Source organism: Crocuta crocuta, unplaced genomic scaffold (assembly GCF_008692635.1).
Source record: "Crocuta crocuta isolate KB4526 unplaced genomic scaffold, BGI_CrCroc_1.0 scaffold125, whole genome shotgun sequence".
Lineage (NCBI taxonomy): Eukaryota > Metazoa > Chordata > Mammalia > Carnivora > Hyaenidae > Crocuta > Crocuta crocuta.
In genome coordinates, this window is record NW_027531143.1 from 2536731 (window position 1) to 2551308 (window position 14578).

The following is a 14578-nucleotide window of genomic DNA, read 5'->3' on the forward strand; positions in this document are numbered from 1 at the left end:
AAATTTTTTAATGTTTTATTTATTTCTAGGAGAGAGAGAGAGAGACAGCGCGAGCAGGGGAGGGTCAGAGAGAGAGGGAGTCACAGACTGAAACAGGCTCCAGGCTCTGAGCTGGCAGTCAGCACAGAGCCCGACGCGGGGCTCGAACCCACGAACCGCGAGATCATGACCTAAGCGAAAGTCGGACGCTTAACCGACTAAGCCACCGAGGCGCCCCTCCAGTCCCTTTAGTAGGAAAAAAAGTGGCTCATCAAAAGTAAATAATAATACATAAAAAAACAAATTCTAGGACAATGTGTGGTAAGTTCTTGTGACCTACCCTCAATCATTGTTAAAATTGTCTTGTCTGTACAGCCTCCGCCAGAGCTTATTGTCAGACATGAAAATGTACAAACCATATAGAAACCTCGTTCCCCAAGTACGAATTCTGCTGCTGGGCCCAACTGGAGCTGGGAAGTCTAGCTTTTTCAACTCAGTAAAGTCTGTTTTCCGAGGCCATGTCACACACCAGGCTCTGGTGGGCTCTGATACAACTGGGGTATCTGACAAGGTATGTCCATTGGAAGGTCACTCAGCCTTTGCTTCTTTGTTCACATTAATTAGGTTCGAAGTCTTTTGCTGATCAACTTCATTACATGTAAACTTTTTCTCCATTTGTAATATTAAAATTTTATTATTATTATTTTAATATTTATTGATTTTTGAGAGATAGAGAGAGACAGAGCATGAGCAGAGGAGGAGCAGAGAGAGAGAGGGACGGAGACACAGAATCTGAAGCAGGTTCCAGGCTCTGAGCTGTCAGCACAGAGGCCGATGCAGAGCTCGAACTCAGAGCTGTGAGATTATGACCTGAGCCGAAGTTAGATGCTTAACCAACTGAACCACGCAGGCGTCCCTCCGTTTGCAAGTTTTTAAGAAGTGTACTCTTAAAATTGCTTTTTTCTCCTCTGTAGTACAGGACATATTCCATTAAGGATATGTTGGATGGCAACTTGCTGCCATTTATTCTGTGTGACTCAATGGGGCTACATGTGAAAGATAAAGGACTGTGTGTGGATGACATAGCCTACATCTTGAAAGGCCACATTTCTGACAGATACCAGGTATGATTGGGCCAATCATTGAAAGATTATAATTGATATTTAAGGTGTTTATTTTTGCTTACTCTGGACAACAGCAGATGCTAATCTAATTTAATGCATCATCATTTATTTTCTTCAAGTGTACTCATTCAAAATCATTTGTTCCTTCTTGATATTTTATTTTACAAAGAATTAAAACATCCAAAAGACTCTTCTCTCATAGCTGTTACAACTCTGAATGCTGTTACATATTCAGCTGCCTTTGGCTGCGTGAAACAGAAATCCAACTATGTCAATTTACTCACGTAGGTCATTTTTCTTATGTAACAGGAAGTCTGAAGGTAGGTGGCTTTGTGTCAATGTGGAAGCTCTCAAAAGTTATTAAATTCAAGGGTCCCTCTAACTTTCTGTTCTGAGACCCTCAGCATGGGGTGCTATGGATCAAGTATTTGTGTCCCCCTAAAATTCATATGCTAAAGCCCTAACACCAGTGCTGTGGTGTTAGGAGGTGGGGCCTTTGAGAGGTGAGTATGTCATGAGAGTAAAGCCCTCATGAGTGGGACTAGTGTCCTTTTAAGAAGAGACATAAGAAAGATGACCTCTGTCTCCATCATATGAGGACACAGCAAGAAGGTGGCTATCTACAAATCAGGAAGAAGGCTCTCATCAGATACCAAATCTGCCAGCACCTTGATCTTGGACTTTCTAGCCCCCAGAGCTGTGAGAAGTAATTTTTGTTGTTTAAGCCATCCCACAAGGTAATTTTTTATAGCAGCCTGAGCTGACTAAGACATGGGACTTTCATCATTATGCTCTCCAGATGTTCTTACTTGAGCCTTGTCCGTGTTCTAGGCAAGAGAGGGGAGGAGATTAAAGAGAAAGCCACTTTAGTCTATCAATTTGTGTTTTAACTTTCCAGTCCTTTTATTTATTTATATTTAATGTTTATTTATTTTTGAAAGAAAGAGAAAGACAAAGTGCAAGTGGGGAGGGGCAGAGAGAGTGAGAGAGGGAGACATAGAATCTGAAGCAGGCTCCAGGCTCTGAGCTATCAGTTCGGAGCCCGACATGGGGCCTGAACTCATGAATGGTGAGATCACGACCTGAGCTGAAGTTGGTGCTTAACTGACTGAGCCACCCAGGTGTCCCATACTTTCTAGTACTTTCAATAAACATTTGAATTTTGAATTAATCATTAATTCACCTGTTCCAAATGATTAGTCAATTGGGCCAACATCTTCCATTGAATGTCTTTGCATCTTTTCCCTACTAAATATGGGGATTGGTTTTTATATTCTCTAGTTTGTTCTATTGCTATATTTATCGATTCCTTTATGATATTCATTTTTTTGCCATATCATTTAATTGTTTTAATTACCAAAGCAATCAAAATGTCTTGATGCCTCACTGAACAAGTCATATTTGTTATTTATTTCTTGCATTTGTTTTTCTGGACCATTTTCACAATATATTTTTCCAAATGAGCCTGTTTGTGTTTTATTTGATTATTTATGTTTGATTTGTTGGTGCTTTGATTAAAATTACATTAAAATTTTATATATAAAGTTGGTTTACATCTTTACATATACAGCTTTCTTATCCAGAAACACAGCATGTTTTATTTTTCCATTCATGCAAGGGCTTTCCATTCTTTGGTATAGAGGTAAAGTTTTTTTTTTTTTAAATATGCTTTTTAAAAAAAAAACAATTTTATTATAGAGAATTCTAAACCTATGCAAAAGGAGACAAAACAATTTAATGACTTCTCATTTATTCAGCTTCAACAATCTTTGACTCATAACCCATTATCTCTGTCTACTCACTTTCTCTTCTCCTATAGTATTTGGAATCAAATTTAACATGTCATAACAATTAATCCATAAATGCATATGCATTTATGTATGTAAAGATATATACTTTTTGTTATAGACAGCCATAATACCCTTATCATATCTTAAATTTATCATTGTTTCTTAATTTATCAACCATTACCCAATGTCCAAGTTCCTAATTGTCTTACAAGTAAGTATCATGCTTTTAAAAACAAATTTAAGTTTATTTATTTATTTTGAGAGAGACAGAGACAGCGTGAATAGGGGAGGGGTAGAGAGAGAAAGGGAGAGAAAGAGACAGAGAGAGAGAGAGAGAGAGAGAGGGAACCCCAAGCAGGCTCCACACCACCAGTGCAGAGCCCAACACAGGGCTCCAACAGCTGAAACCATGAGGTCATGTCCTGAGTTGAAATCAAGAGTCAGATGCTTAACCAACTGAACCACTCAGGCACCTTAGTATCATGCATTTTAAAAAACAGTTTGTTTGCAAATGATTGAAATAAATTTATTCAGTCTCTTTTAACCTGTATATTCTTCCTCTATCTCTTTTGGTGTTTTTCCTTATAATGTTTTTTTAAGAAATCCTGTTGTTTCTTAAACATAGTCTGAACTTTGTTGTATGCATCCCTTGATGCAGTTTCCTGTGGTCTTTTGTTTTCTATGCATCCTGAAAATTAGTAATTGAGTCTAGAAGCATGTTCAGATTCAGCTTCTACTTTGTAGAGGTGCTGTGCTCTTCCATGAGGAGACACCCATTTTGTTTTATTTGATCCCTTTTGCTTTTCTAATGTCAATACTCTTTAATGTTCAATGCCTAGATTCAGGTATGTATTAGGGTATGAAAATGTGATATTCTATCTTTATTATTCTTTCTTTATTTTACATTTATTAGATGAGGAGATAAATTTCTCTTCATCTACTGTTTGATTACCTGGTAGTACAGTTAACATGGGAAAGGCAGAATTTTTTCTTTTCTACATGCTTCTAAAATCTTAAGGTGCTTTCTTTGTATTTGCCAATAATGACCAGTGATTATTTCATTATCACTATGAACTCATGATTTGAGCACATTTAATGTGCTTCAATCCTGTGCCATTTTCTCCATTCTTAATATCACATTTAACATGTCTGAGCAGTGGGAGCCTCTACAATTTAGATCTTGAGTCCTTTTGACATGAACCTAAAAGTCTACTATATCCCTTGATTTCTGGTATGATTAGATGTCCAAGACACACCTTATATATTTCCAGTGCCAGATTTTTGAGTCAGTTATTTCTCTAAGAAGTCTTGGTTTGGCTTATTAGAATTGTTATTGCTATGAGATTGGTCATTGGTTCTTCACCTTTTTGGTGGACAGAGGTAAGAAATATATCTTTGTATGATAAAGTGCATTATAAATTTATATAGAAACTTCTCTTTCAAATTCAGGACTAGACAGTCTTTACTTAATCTCCTTCTGTCTTGTTTCAATATCTGCTTTCTCTCAAATGGAGTCTCTATTTTCAAGGACCCCAGAGATGATGGAATGTTATGTCACAACTCATTTGCTTTTTCTCACAACATATTCACTGATCTCAGAATAAAACTGTAATAGTACCAAGGCACCTTTGTGGCTCAGTTAGTTAAGCATCCAACTCTTGATTGTTTCAGGTCGTGATCTCAATTGTTTGTAAGATCAAGGCCTTTGTCGGCCTGTATTCTGGCAGTGTGGAGCCTGCTTGGGATTTTTTCTTTCTCTCTCTCTGTTCATGCTCTCTCTCTCTGTCTCTCAAACAAACTCTAACAGTACCATGAACAGTTTAATCCTAACCATATTCAGTATAAATATAATCATAATTAAAATCAGCAAAAGTTTAAAATTTGAACCACATTATTTATTTAATTTTTATTTCAAAAATATTATTATATTATATATTTAAGGCATATCAAGTAGTAGGAGTATACAAATTACTGTGTTTTAAAGTCAATTATAGGGGCACCTGTGTGGCTCAGTCGGTTAAGCGTCCAACTTTGGCTCAGGTCATGGTCTCACGGTTTGTGGGTTTGAGCCCCACATCAGGCTGACAGCTAGCTCAGAGCCTGGAGTCTGTTTCAGATTCCGTATCTCCCTCTCTCTCTCTGACCCTCCCCTGCTCACTCTGTCTCTCTCTGTCTCAGAAATAAATAAAACATTTAAAAAAATAAAAAAAAATAAAGTCAATTATAAAAATCATACAATCAGAAATAATCTCTCTGTGTGTGATTAGGACACCCCCAAATGGATTTAAAAGTTCATTTTGCTTATTTTAATTTAGGGATGGGTTTTTAAATTTAATTATGTTTTATATTTATGTTTATAATTTATATAGTTCTCTTTTTCCTGTTTAAATATATTTATTTTACACCAGACATCTCCATTCATTTTTATTACCTACCAGACCTCTGTAAACACATGAGTTTGTGCCTGTTGCTGTATACATTCTCCAACCCATCATAGCAAGTACACCACAACTCTGATCAAAAGTATTGAACCATCCTCAGTAGTCAACTAAAATTTGCCCAAAGCACATGCAATTAATTTTAATGTACCAAAATATAGTTCTAAAGTCAACTTTACAAAACAGGGCATATTCAAAAATTCATTTTCTTTGCCCCTTTAAATACATTTCTCCCTTTTCCTTATAAGCAACGATATAAAATTTTTTTGGTTTACTTTCATTTTTTACCCTATAAGAAAATACCTAAGGATTTGTGGCTCCCCTCTTTTCAGAGAGGTCATGAAATACTCTATGCTATTGATATATTAGAATTTTGCCATTACAAATAGTGCTGGAGTTAATAGGCTTGTACATACATCATTTTGTATTTTTGCCAGCAGAGGGGTTGCTAATTCAAGAATAAATGCATCTCATTTTGAACCACTTTCATCCCTGCCTTCTGTATGATGACACCGGATTTCTTTCTGAATGCTCTCACCTCTGCCTTTGCCCACATTGCTTCTTCTATCTGGAACACTGCCTCTCATACCTTTATTCCTGTTATCAGACAAATTCCCTATGTTTTGTAGCTCCCAGATTATGTGTTCCTTTCTTGCAGAAGCTTTACCTGACTTCTTGAAAGAGTTGGTAGCTACTTGCATAGACTGTCTTCTCTACCAGATTGTTAGTCTCATAATATTAGAGACTTGCACTGTGCCTGATACATTGTATGTGCTTATAAATAACCATGGAGTTAATATGTTGCACTATGCTTATCTTACAGTTTAATTCCATGAAACCGATCACACCAGGTCATAGTAACTATGTTGACTGCCCACTGCTGAAGGACAGAATCCATTGTGTGGCACTTGTGCTTGATATCAACTCTCTTGAATACCTCTCTCATGAGATGATAGCAAAGATAAAAAAAACTCGAAGGCAGTTGATAAAGTGTGGTGAGTCTCGTTCCACTTTACTATTAAGGACAACATATTAGACTATATTGTAGAATGGTTTCAGAACAGGATGAAAAACTTAAGAAATTGTGTATGTGAATCTTCCCTGGCCCATCAGTGGAGTTCAATCAAATCCAGTATTTGATAGCGTTATGACTTTGTACAAGTGACTTTAACTCTCTATGTCTTAACTTCCTAATCTATAAAATTAGTATGATAATAGTACCCATCTCAGAGATTTATTACAAAGATTAAACAAATCAATATATATGAAGAGTTTGGCACAGTTCTCACAACCTGCTACCACTCTATCCTAGCATGAACTTATTTACCAAAAATTCTAGATTTTCCCTCGAGCCTTAATAAATAATTAGAAATGGAAAACAACATTTCAGTAAGAAAAAGCATCAGGGAAGTAAGATGTTTGGTAGGGAAGGTGTAGCATAAAGTCTTAGGAGAAGGTAAACAGTACTAGAGAATTAGGGTGCCCCATTCTGGCTTTTCTTGGCCTTATCCATTCTGTCTGGGAAAGAGCAAGTTTACCACCACTTTGATTATGTTAGAAGCATGGAGTGATTTACTTGCTTTCTGAAATTTAAAGCCTTGCAAGGGTGGTGTGCAGGGAGGTGCTTGCTAACATTGTGACAGAAGAGCAAGTTATTTGTGATGCTTTGACACATTCTGTTGCCTTCCTGAGGCCTTTTCTCCCCCATCTTGTTTATTAGATCTCTTTTCTCTAGTCTCCATAAAAACAACTGTTTGGACAGGATATTAAACCAATCAACAACATTGTAGCATCCATTTTGGTTATCACTTCCAAGAGGTGGTTTCATTTGAAGTCTTATTTCTTACCATGGAAAGCAATGAAGGGAATTTCCTATGTCAGAGGAATTCTGAGTACAAATGAGTAGTTAGAGGGGGAGATATTGTTGAGGGGTGGTGGGCCTTCCCAAATCTCTGGAATTGCTCCAGTGATAGCCTATTGCATAACTGATAACTGATTAACTGAAAAATACTGATGCTATCTATAATGATCAAAATGACATGTATTTGTTTGACCTAGGTATGCTACACGTAGTTTTGCTCACTCATGTGGATAGCATGGACCTGATTACAAAAGGTGACCTAACAGACATATACAGATGTATTCCTGTAAAGCAGAAGGTAATGATGTCCTTCTTTGTAGACACACTTTCTAGGATACGTCACTATAATCACATAATATTACCATGTATAAAAATAAAAATGGGCACCTACTGAACTTAAGAATTAAGGCAATTCCTTGGATAATTCAGAATCATATCCCAAGATTTAAAAATTAAATGTATAATATATTTCCAGGTACACAGATTATTCCATTCATTATAATTTAATTCAGTTCGGTTCAATTCAACAAATATTTATTGATTATCTTTCATAATCAAGTCAGTGTGATAGTCTCTAACCAGATACAGGTAATTAAAACAATCTCCCTGCACTCAGAAGCTTACAGTTTTATCAGCAGAGGTGAGGGGGTGGGGGAACGGAAGGAGAGAAAGTTGACAGAGTACGAATATGATAAATCTCATGAAGTGACTCAAAATGAAATTGAAAGTTTAGAGGAGGAAAATATTGTGTTAAAGGATTGGGAAAGATTTGATTATTGGAGTGTCACTGGGAAATAGCTTTCAAAGAGAAAGAGGATTTCAGGAGGTGAAGAGAAAAAAAGGGGGAAAAATTCAGGCCATGAGGTAGCATAAGTCAATACAGCAGTGTGTGTGTGTGTGGGGGGGGCATGGAATCATTCAGTTTAGTGGAGGGCTGAATCCTCATAGAGGGAGATAAAGTATGAAAGTTATGTTTGCATGAGGTGAGTTTACTTAATAGTTTACATTATAGAGAATCAGCAACTTTTTCTCTTCTTTTTAAAAAGCTTTTAATTTAAATTCAGTTCACATACAGTATAATGTTAGTTTCAGGTATACAATATAGTGATTCAGACTTGTGTACATCACTCGGTGCTCATTCCAAGTGCCCTCCTTAATCCCCATCACCTATTTAACTCATCTCCCCATCCCCCTCCCCTCTGGTAACCATCAGTTTGTTCTTTATAAATAAGAATCTGTTTCTTGGTTTCTCTCGCTCTCTGTCTCTGTCTCTTTCTGTTTTTCCCTTTGTTCATTATATAAATAAATACATACATATATTTATATATAAATATATACATACATATNATCTATTCCTGCTTTAATATATGTATGTATATATATATATATATTCTTTATCCATACATCATTTGATGGACACTTGGGCTCTTTCCATAATTTGGCTATTGCAGATAATGCTACTATGAAGAGTAGTGATGTCACTAAAGTAAAGCTTAACAAAAATTAATTTGCCACCCATATGCAGAATAAATCAGAGTCAAAGGAACCTGAACTTGGGAACACCAGTAGGGAGGATATAATGATAGCTAATATTTGCTGAGCACTACATATGTGATAAATTTTCTTATTCAATACTTATAACAACCTTGGGAGATGGGTACTGCCATTACTACATTTTATAGATGAGAAAATGAAAGCACAGAAAGTAAACTGTTTGTCAGTGTTTTTGACAGTGCTAAGAATGAACAGACCCTATTTTGAATCCAGGCAATATCATTCCATAGATAAATTAGTCTAAGCAAGAATTAAACATTGATATTAAACTACTCTAGTAAAACTAGATTAATCCTATTAAAACTTTTAATAGGAAACAGGTAAATTATAGACTCTAGCATAAGAGTATTAAAAATGCTTCAATTCCGAAATACTTCATACATAACTATTAGTTCCTTTCATTTCTAATTCATATGCAATCTATTACATGTATTCTCGATGAACATTAGCAGTAGTACTGGAGGCTGACTTGTGAAGTTCTTTCGGAAAGTACTTTATGGGGGTGCCTGGATGTCTCAGTCGGTTGAGCGTCTGACTTCAGCTCAGGTCATGATCTCATGGTTCGTGGGTTTAAGCCCTGCGTCAGGCTCTGTGCTGACAGCTCAGAGCCTGGAGCCTGCTTCAAATTCTGTCTTCCTCTCGCTCTGCCCTTCCCGCACTTGTGCTTTGCCTCTTTCTGTCTCTCAAAAATAAATAAATGTAAAAAAAAAATTAAAAAAAAAAAAGAAAGTACTTTATGGTTCCAGATCTCTATCTTCATTTTCTCTAACAGGAACACTATTGCCAAGTTCCTGCTTTTTATTATTGCTTTCATAATGCATACTGACCTAAAACAGTATATGTTACTGTTTCTGTATTGCAGTTACAGGTAGTCCACAAAGAACTTGGATTTGCTCTTTCTGACATCTTGGTGGTTAGTAATTATACCTCAGAGTGGGAGTTGGACCCGGTAAAAGATGTTTTGATCCTCTCTGCGCTGAGACATATGCTGTGGGCTTCAGAAGACTTCTTAGAAAGTGTGACCTTTTGAGGAAACAGGTAAGATGCATTTAGTGGTGTAGACACTACTACAGGTGTCAGCTGTGTGGCTACTCCCTGCTTGGATCTATTGGGTACCTGACAGTTCGTTGTGTCTCTTGGGTCATTGTCCTATGACTAGTCCTACCCTTTAACTCATCAGCCAGCTGTATTTTTCTTTCCTCTCACGTTTCCTGACTTCTTACCCTTAGAGTATATCCCACAGGTTTGTACTACTTCTCTGTCACTTGTCTTAAGATAGAATCTTTGAAATGATGCACTTCTGTCATTTCTACTGTTTGAACATCCCAAGCTATATCCTTGCCCTCTTCTCCTGAAATGCGCTTCTTTGCTTGGGACGCAGACATGATTTGGATCAACATTGTTCCTGACCAGGTGTGATCTTTGACTACATGCCTCTCTTTCTTTTTACATTTTTTAATGTTTATTTATTTTTGAGAGAGCATGAGTAGGGGATAGGCAGAGGATAGGGTTACAGAGGATCTGAAGCAGGCTCTGCGCTGACAGCAGTGAGCCTGATGTGGGGCTCAAACTCACAAACTGTGAGATCATGATGTCAGCCGAAGTCAGACGCTTAAGCCACTGGGTCACCCAGGCATCCCTTGATTACATGCCTCTTTCTTAGGACCTACATTTCTGCCTTTCTTGACTTTTTTGATATGTCTCCTTCTCAGAGTTTCTCTTAATGCCACGTAGTCAGTGTGGTCTTAATGCCAGTGGTAGATATATGTGCCTTTCATATTTATGGCCTGAGATTTTAGCATTACACGTACTCTCTTTCACCCTCTCTCAACAATACATGCTGCACTGTTTCAATCAAATATCAGACAGAAAGAAATTTCAGTCTATACTCAAATCTTATTTTAATTTGTGAGAAATCAAATTAGCATATAATATCCTCTTTATTCTCTCTCACTTGCAAACTACTAAAACATTCTCATGCTACTACCAACTTTGCCATCTTGATTTCTCCATTTCTTCTCTTTTAGATGGGCACATGCACTCCCAAAGTCGAGGTTGGAATACTCCTTTTCCTTCTGGTTGCTTTTCCTTAAATAAACCATTAAGAATATTTTGTTTCTCTTTTCTCAGAGATTGGAGAAAAGGCACTATCAAGTGTGTAAAAGGAGGAAACAAATATATGAACCCTTCACATACTAATAATTTTCATCTCATCATAGAAGACAAAAATTGAGAAATAAGAAAATACAGAAAAAAGAGAAGTAGTTGAAACAGAAGGGGCATGTTTTATTATGTCTTGGATGAAGATGCACTTCAAACTCGTAATATCTGCCAATAACTAAGAGCAGCAAGATTTAAAGCCATTGTAAAAAAAAAAGATCATAAATTTTTTTGGATTTATTTTCTGTATCTGTGAAAAATGAAAATTTCTTCTTGTAAACCCTGAGCTTAACTTCAATGTGTATGTGTGATTTCGGAAAAGTTTACTTTAATATAACTTGTCAGCAACTTCTGATCCTCACCCACGTTATCTTAATTTTGCCTTTTTATTTTATTTCTGAAGTATTTGAGTGCTCACTCTGGCAGCACATATACTAACATATTTGAGTTTCTTTTTGGGTCTCCAATTAATGTTGTATTCTTTCACGCACAGCTACTTTTTTTGTTTGTTTATTTAATGTCTAAAACCCCCTTACAGGATGTGGCAATTAATATTAGTAAGAGTTCTAGAGGATTAAGACTAGCAAGGACGATATTTGATTTCTCTGTCAATTCCAGCTATTTTAGTTACAAGTGACAAAACTCAACCTGAATGATATGAATAAAAAGATAATCAAATCATAAAAAAGGCTGGAGTTGAAACGAACTGCCTCAGAAATGGTTGAATCTAGGGATTCAAAAGGTATTCTCTCCCTCTCTCTTTCTTTTACTCTCTCTCTCACACACACATGCACGCACAAGTGTATGCACACTCACACACACATACACACCCTCGGCTTCCTTCTTTGTGTCTATTGCTGTCATTCTCTCAGGCTAACATTCTTGATAAATCTTAAACCACCTGAATGCAGGTTTCAAATTGGCATTCATTTAGCCTCATGACCCGAAAAGGAAGAAGGCTTTCTTTTCTGGTTTCATTGTGAAACACTCCAAAAAAGAACTGTGATTGTTCTAGATCAAATCATATGTCTGACCCCTAGGAACAATCACTTCTCTTCTCCAGAAGAGAATCAGGTCATCCTTTCTCAGGAAGAGTGATATTAGAAGAAGGGAGTTAGTTATGGACATGGCCACTGTTGGATTAACTGAACTGGAGAGGTACCACAATATGTATCTTATAGTTAGGGAAGTTTTACATCTAGTTTCTCCTTTAGATTGTGAAGAATGTCTTATTAAGAAGTCTAACGTCATTAATAATTACTTTAAAAAAGCTTTTTATTAAAGTGATATATATGCATAAAAAGTATACAGTTCACAATTAGATGGCTCAATACATTTTGCTAGACTTAATAAACCAATGAAACGAGAACTCAGATAAGAAACAGAACATCCTAGAAGTCCCTCTTATGCCCCGGATATCCACTATTCTGACTTTTAATTGCATAGATTAATCTTGTGCTTTTTTATCCCTTACATAATATTATGTACTATTTACTCTTTTGGGCCTGACTTCCTTCATGAGATAGTGTATTGTTTGATTCATATTATTGTACATAGGTAAAGATCATTTATTCTCATCTATCCTGTTATCTTAATGTTAATGGGTGGTTCTAATAGTTTCCTTATAGATCAACAATATATTTCATATAGGTTCCGTTAAACCTTTTTGGGTTTATAGCTATATAGAAACAAACCATATGATTTTGGGTGTTTCTGATTTTTGTATTATAATAAAGTTTTCATAATGTGAGCATACTATATTTCAATTTGTAAATAGAGCTTGAAAATGAGAAGTAGCATCACGAAGAATTTGACATTATTCTAAAATTAACAGAGTAGTGTTAAGGGTCAAACATAGTCAAGGCTTTCTTGAAGAAGAACAAAGCGGGAAACAGGCATAAAGAGACGTATTAAGAAAATATAAGTTGACTTTGATGCATTAATAAATTAATGGAACAGAATAGAGAGTCCAGAATCATACTCAAACATGTCTGGACATTTGTTCTACTATAGGGGTGGCATTGCAGATGAACAGAAAAACAGTAAAACACACATTCAACTACATTGAAATCAGTAACTTTGATATTCAACAAATCCCATTAAGGTAGTGAAAAGACACAGCAAAGTGTGGCAGAATATACAACTAGCAAAGAACTAATGAAAGGATGTATAAAGAAATTCTACAGACCTCGAAGACAACTAAAATATAAAAGAAAATGAACAAAAGACTTGAGCACTCTAAAGAAGAAGAAAATTATAATATCCGGTACAGAAAAATCATTAGTAATTAAAAATAATGAAACTGAAATAATTTGATCCTTTTTTACTTTTGAGATTTAATTGACATATAAAATGCGTATATTCAAGGTGTAAATATAGGTGAGTTTTGACATATGAATACATTTGTAAAATAATCTTGACATATCATGGTGAGAACTCTTTTTATCACTCCCCTCCGCCAGCCCCCCCCCCATTACAAGTGCCTTCGTAATCCATTCCCTTTATTCCTCCCCTTGTTCTGGTCTGCACTCTGTCACTAGAAGTCAGTTTTCATTTTTTAGAATTTATATACATAAAATTGTACGGAATATGTTCTTTTGTGTCTGGCTTCTTTTATTCAGCACATTTTGAGACTCATCCATGTTGTTGCATATGTATCAGCAGTTCTTTCTTTTCATTGCCAAGTAGTGTTTCATTGCGTAAATATACTCCATTTCTTTATCCGTTCACCTGTTAACAGACTTTCGCATTGTGTCCAGTAAAGTGGTAGATATGCAAACAAACCCAAAATGATGATATGATGGGCTGGCAATTTGACTCCTTGTTGTGTATCTTAGTGACACTCTTTATGTGTGCATCAAAATTCATGTATAAGAATTTTTAGAGTAGCATTGTTCATAATCATCCCAAATGGGAAACTACCCACATACTCATCAACAGTATTAGGAAACAGTATTAGGAAAGATAATAAATTGTTGTATATTACATAGAATATTTCGTTTCACGTAGGAAAGAAAATTAAAGAACAGTAACTATATACATCAGTATAAAATTGCAAATACAGTATTGATCGAAAGAGTAAAGACATGAATGAATGTATACCTTGTGAATAGACTTATATAAATTTCACAAAAATGTCTAAATAAGAGAGGAAATGATGACGATAAAAATGAAAATGCTGATTACCTTTCAAGGGTATGGGGTGGTGAAGAGTCGGGGGCGTACTGGGTGGTTCTGTAGGAGCCAAAATGTCCTTTGTTTTGAACAGGGTGGTGGTGAGATGGGTATTTGCTTTATAGTTATTTTTAAGTTGTACATTTGTATTTTGTGTAATTTTCCGCACATGTTGTATATTTCACAATTGTAAACAGAAAAAAAATGAGAAGTAATGTCACACACCAACTTTAGAATTAGACAAAACTGGGTCCGGTTCTCTATTCTGCTACACAATGAGTGATCTTTTAAAAATCTCTCATTGCTTTATCTTACAGATGACAACACCTTTTTCATAGGTATGCCTTAAGAACTAAATTAAGTAATATATATAACTGATGATCATTGTAGGCAGTGAGAAACAGACACGCGGATGCTGATGGACATTGCCAATCTTGTATAACAACAAAATGATAAGTCACTATGTCTCTCTTATAAATCTGTCTTGTAGTTGAAAAC

The 14578-nt window shown here is 35.9% G+C and overlaps 1 protein-coding gene across 1 annotated transcript in view; it reads left to right on the forward strand.

Moving 5' to 3' along the window:
• Positions 1-13500, forward strand: part of IFI44 (interferon induced protein 44) — a 20159-nt gene extending 6659 nt beyond the window's left edge. Inside the window, exons 4-9 of the mRNA XM_077771084.1 lie at positions 355-550; positions 954-1103; positions 6155-6326; positions 7390-7490; positions 9609-9784; positions 10877-13500. Coding sequence (XP_077627210.1) covers positions 355-550; positions 954-1103; positions 6155-6326; positions 7390-7490; positions 9609-9776 — 787 coding nt within the window. The 3' untranslated portion in view covers positions 9777-9784; positions 10877-13500. The remainder of the gene's footprint in view (positions 1-354; positions 551-953; positions 1104-6154; positions 6327-7389; positions 7491-9608; positions 9785-10876) is intronic.
• The last annotated feature ends 1078 nt before the right edge of the window (positions 13501-14578 follow it).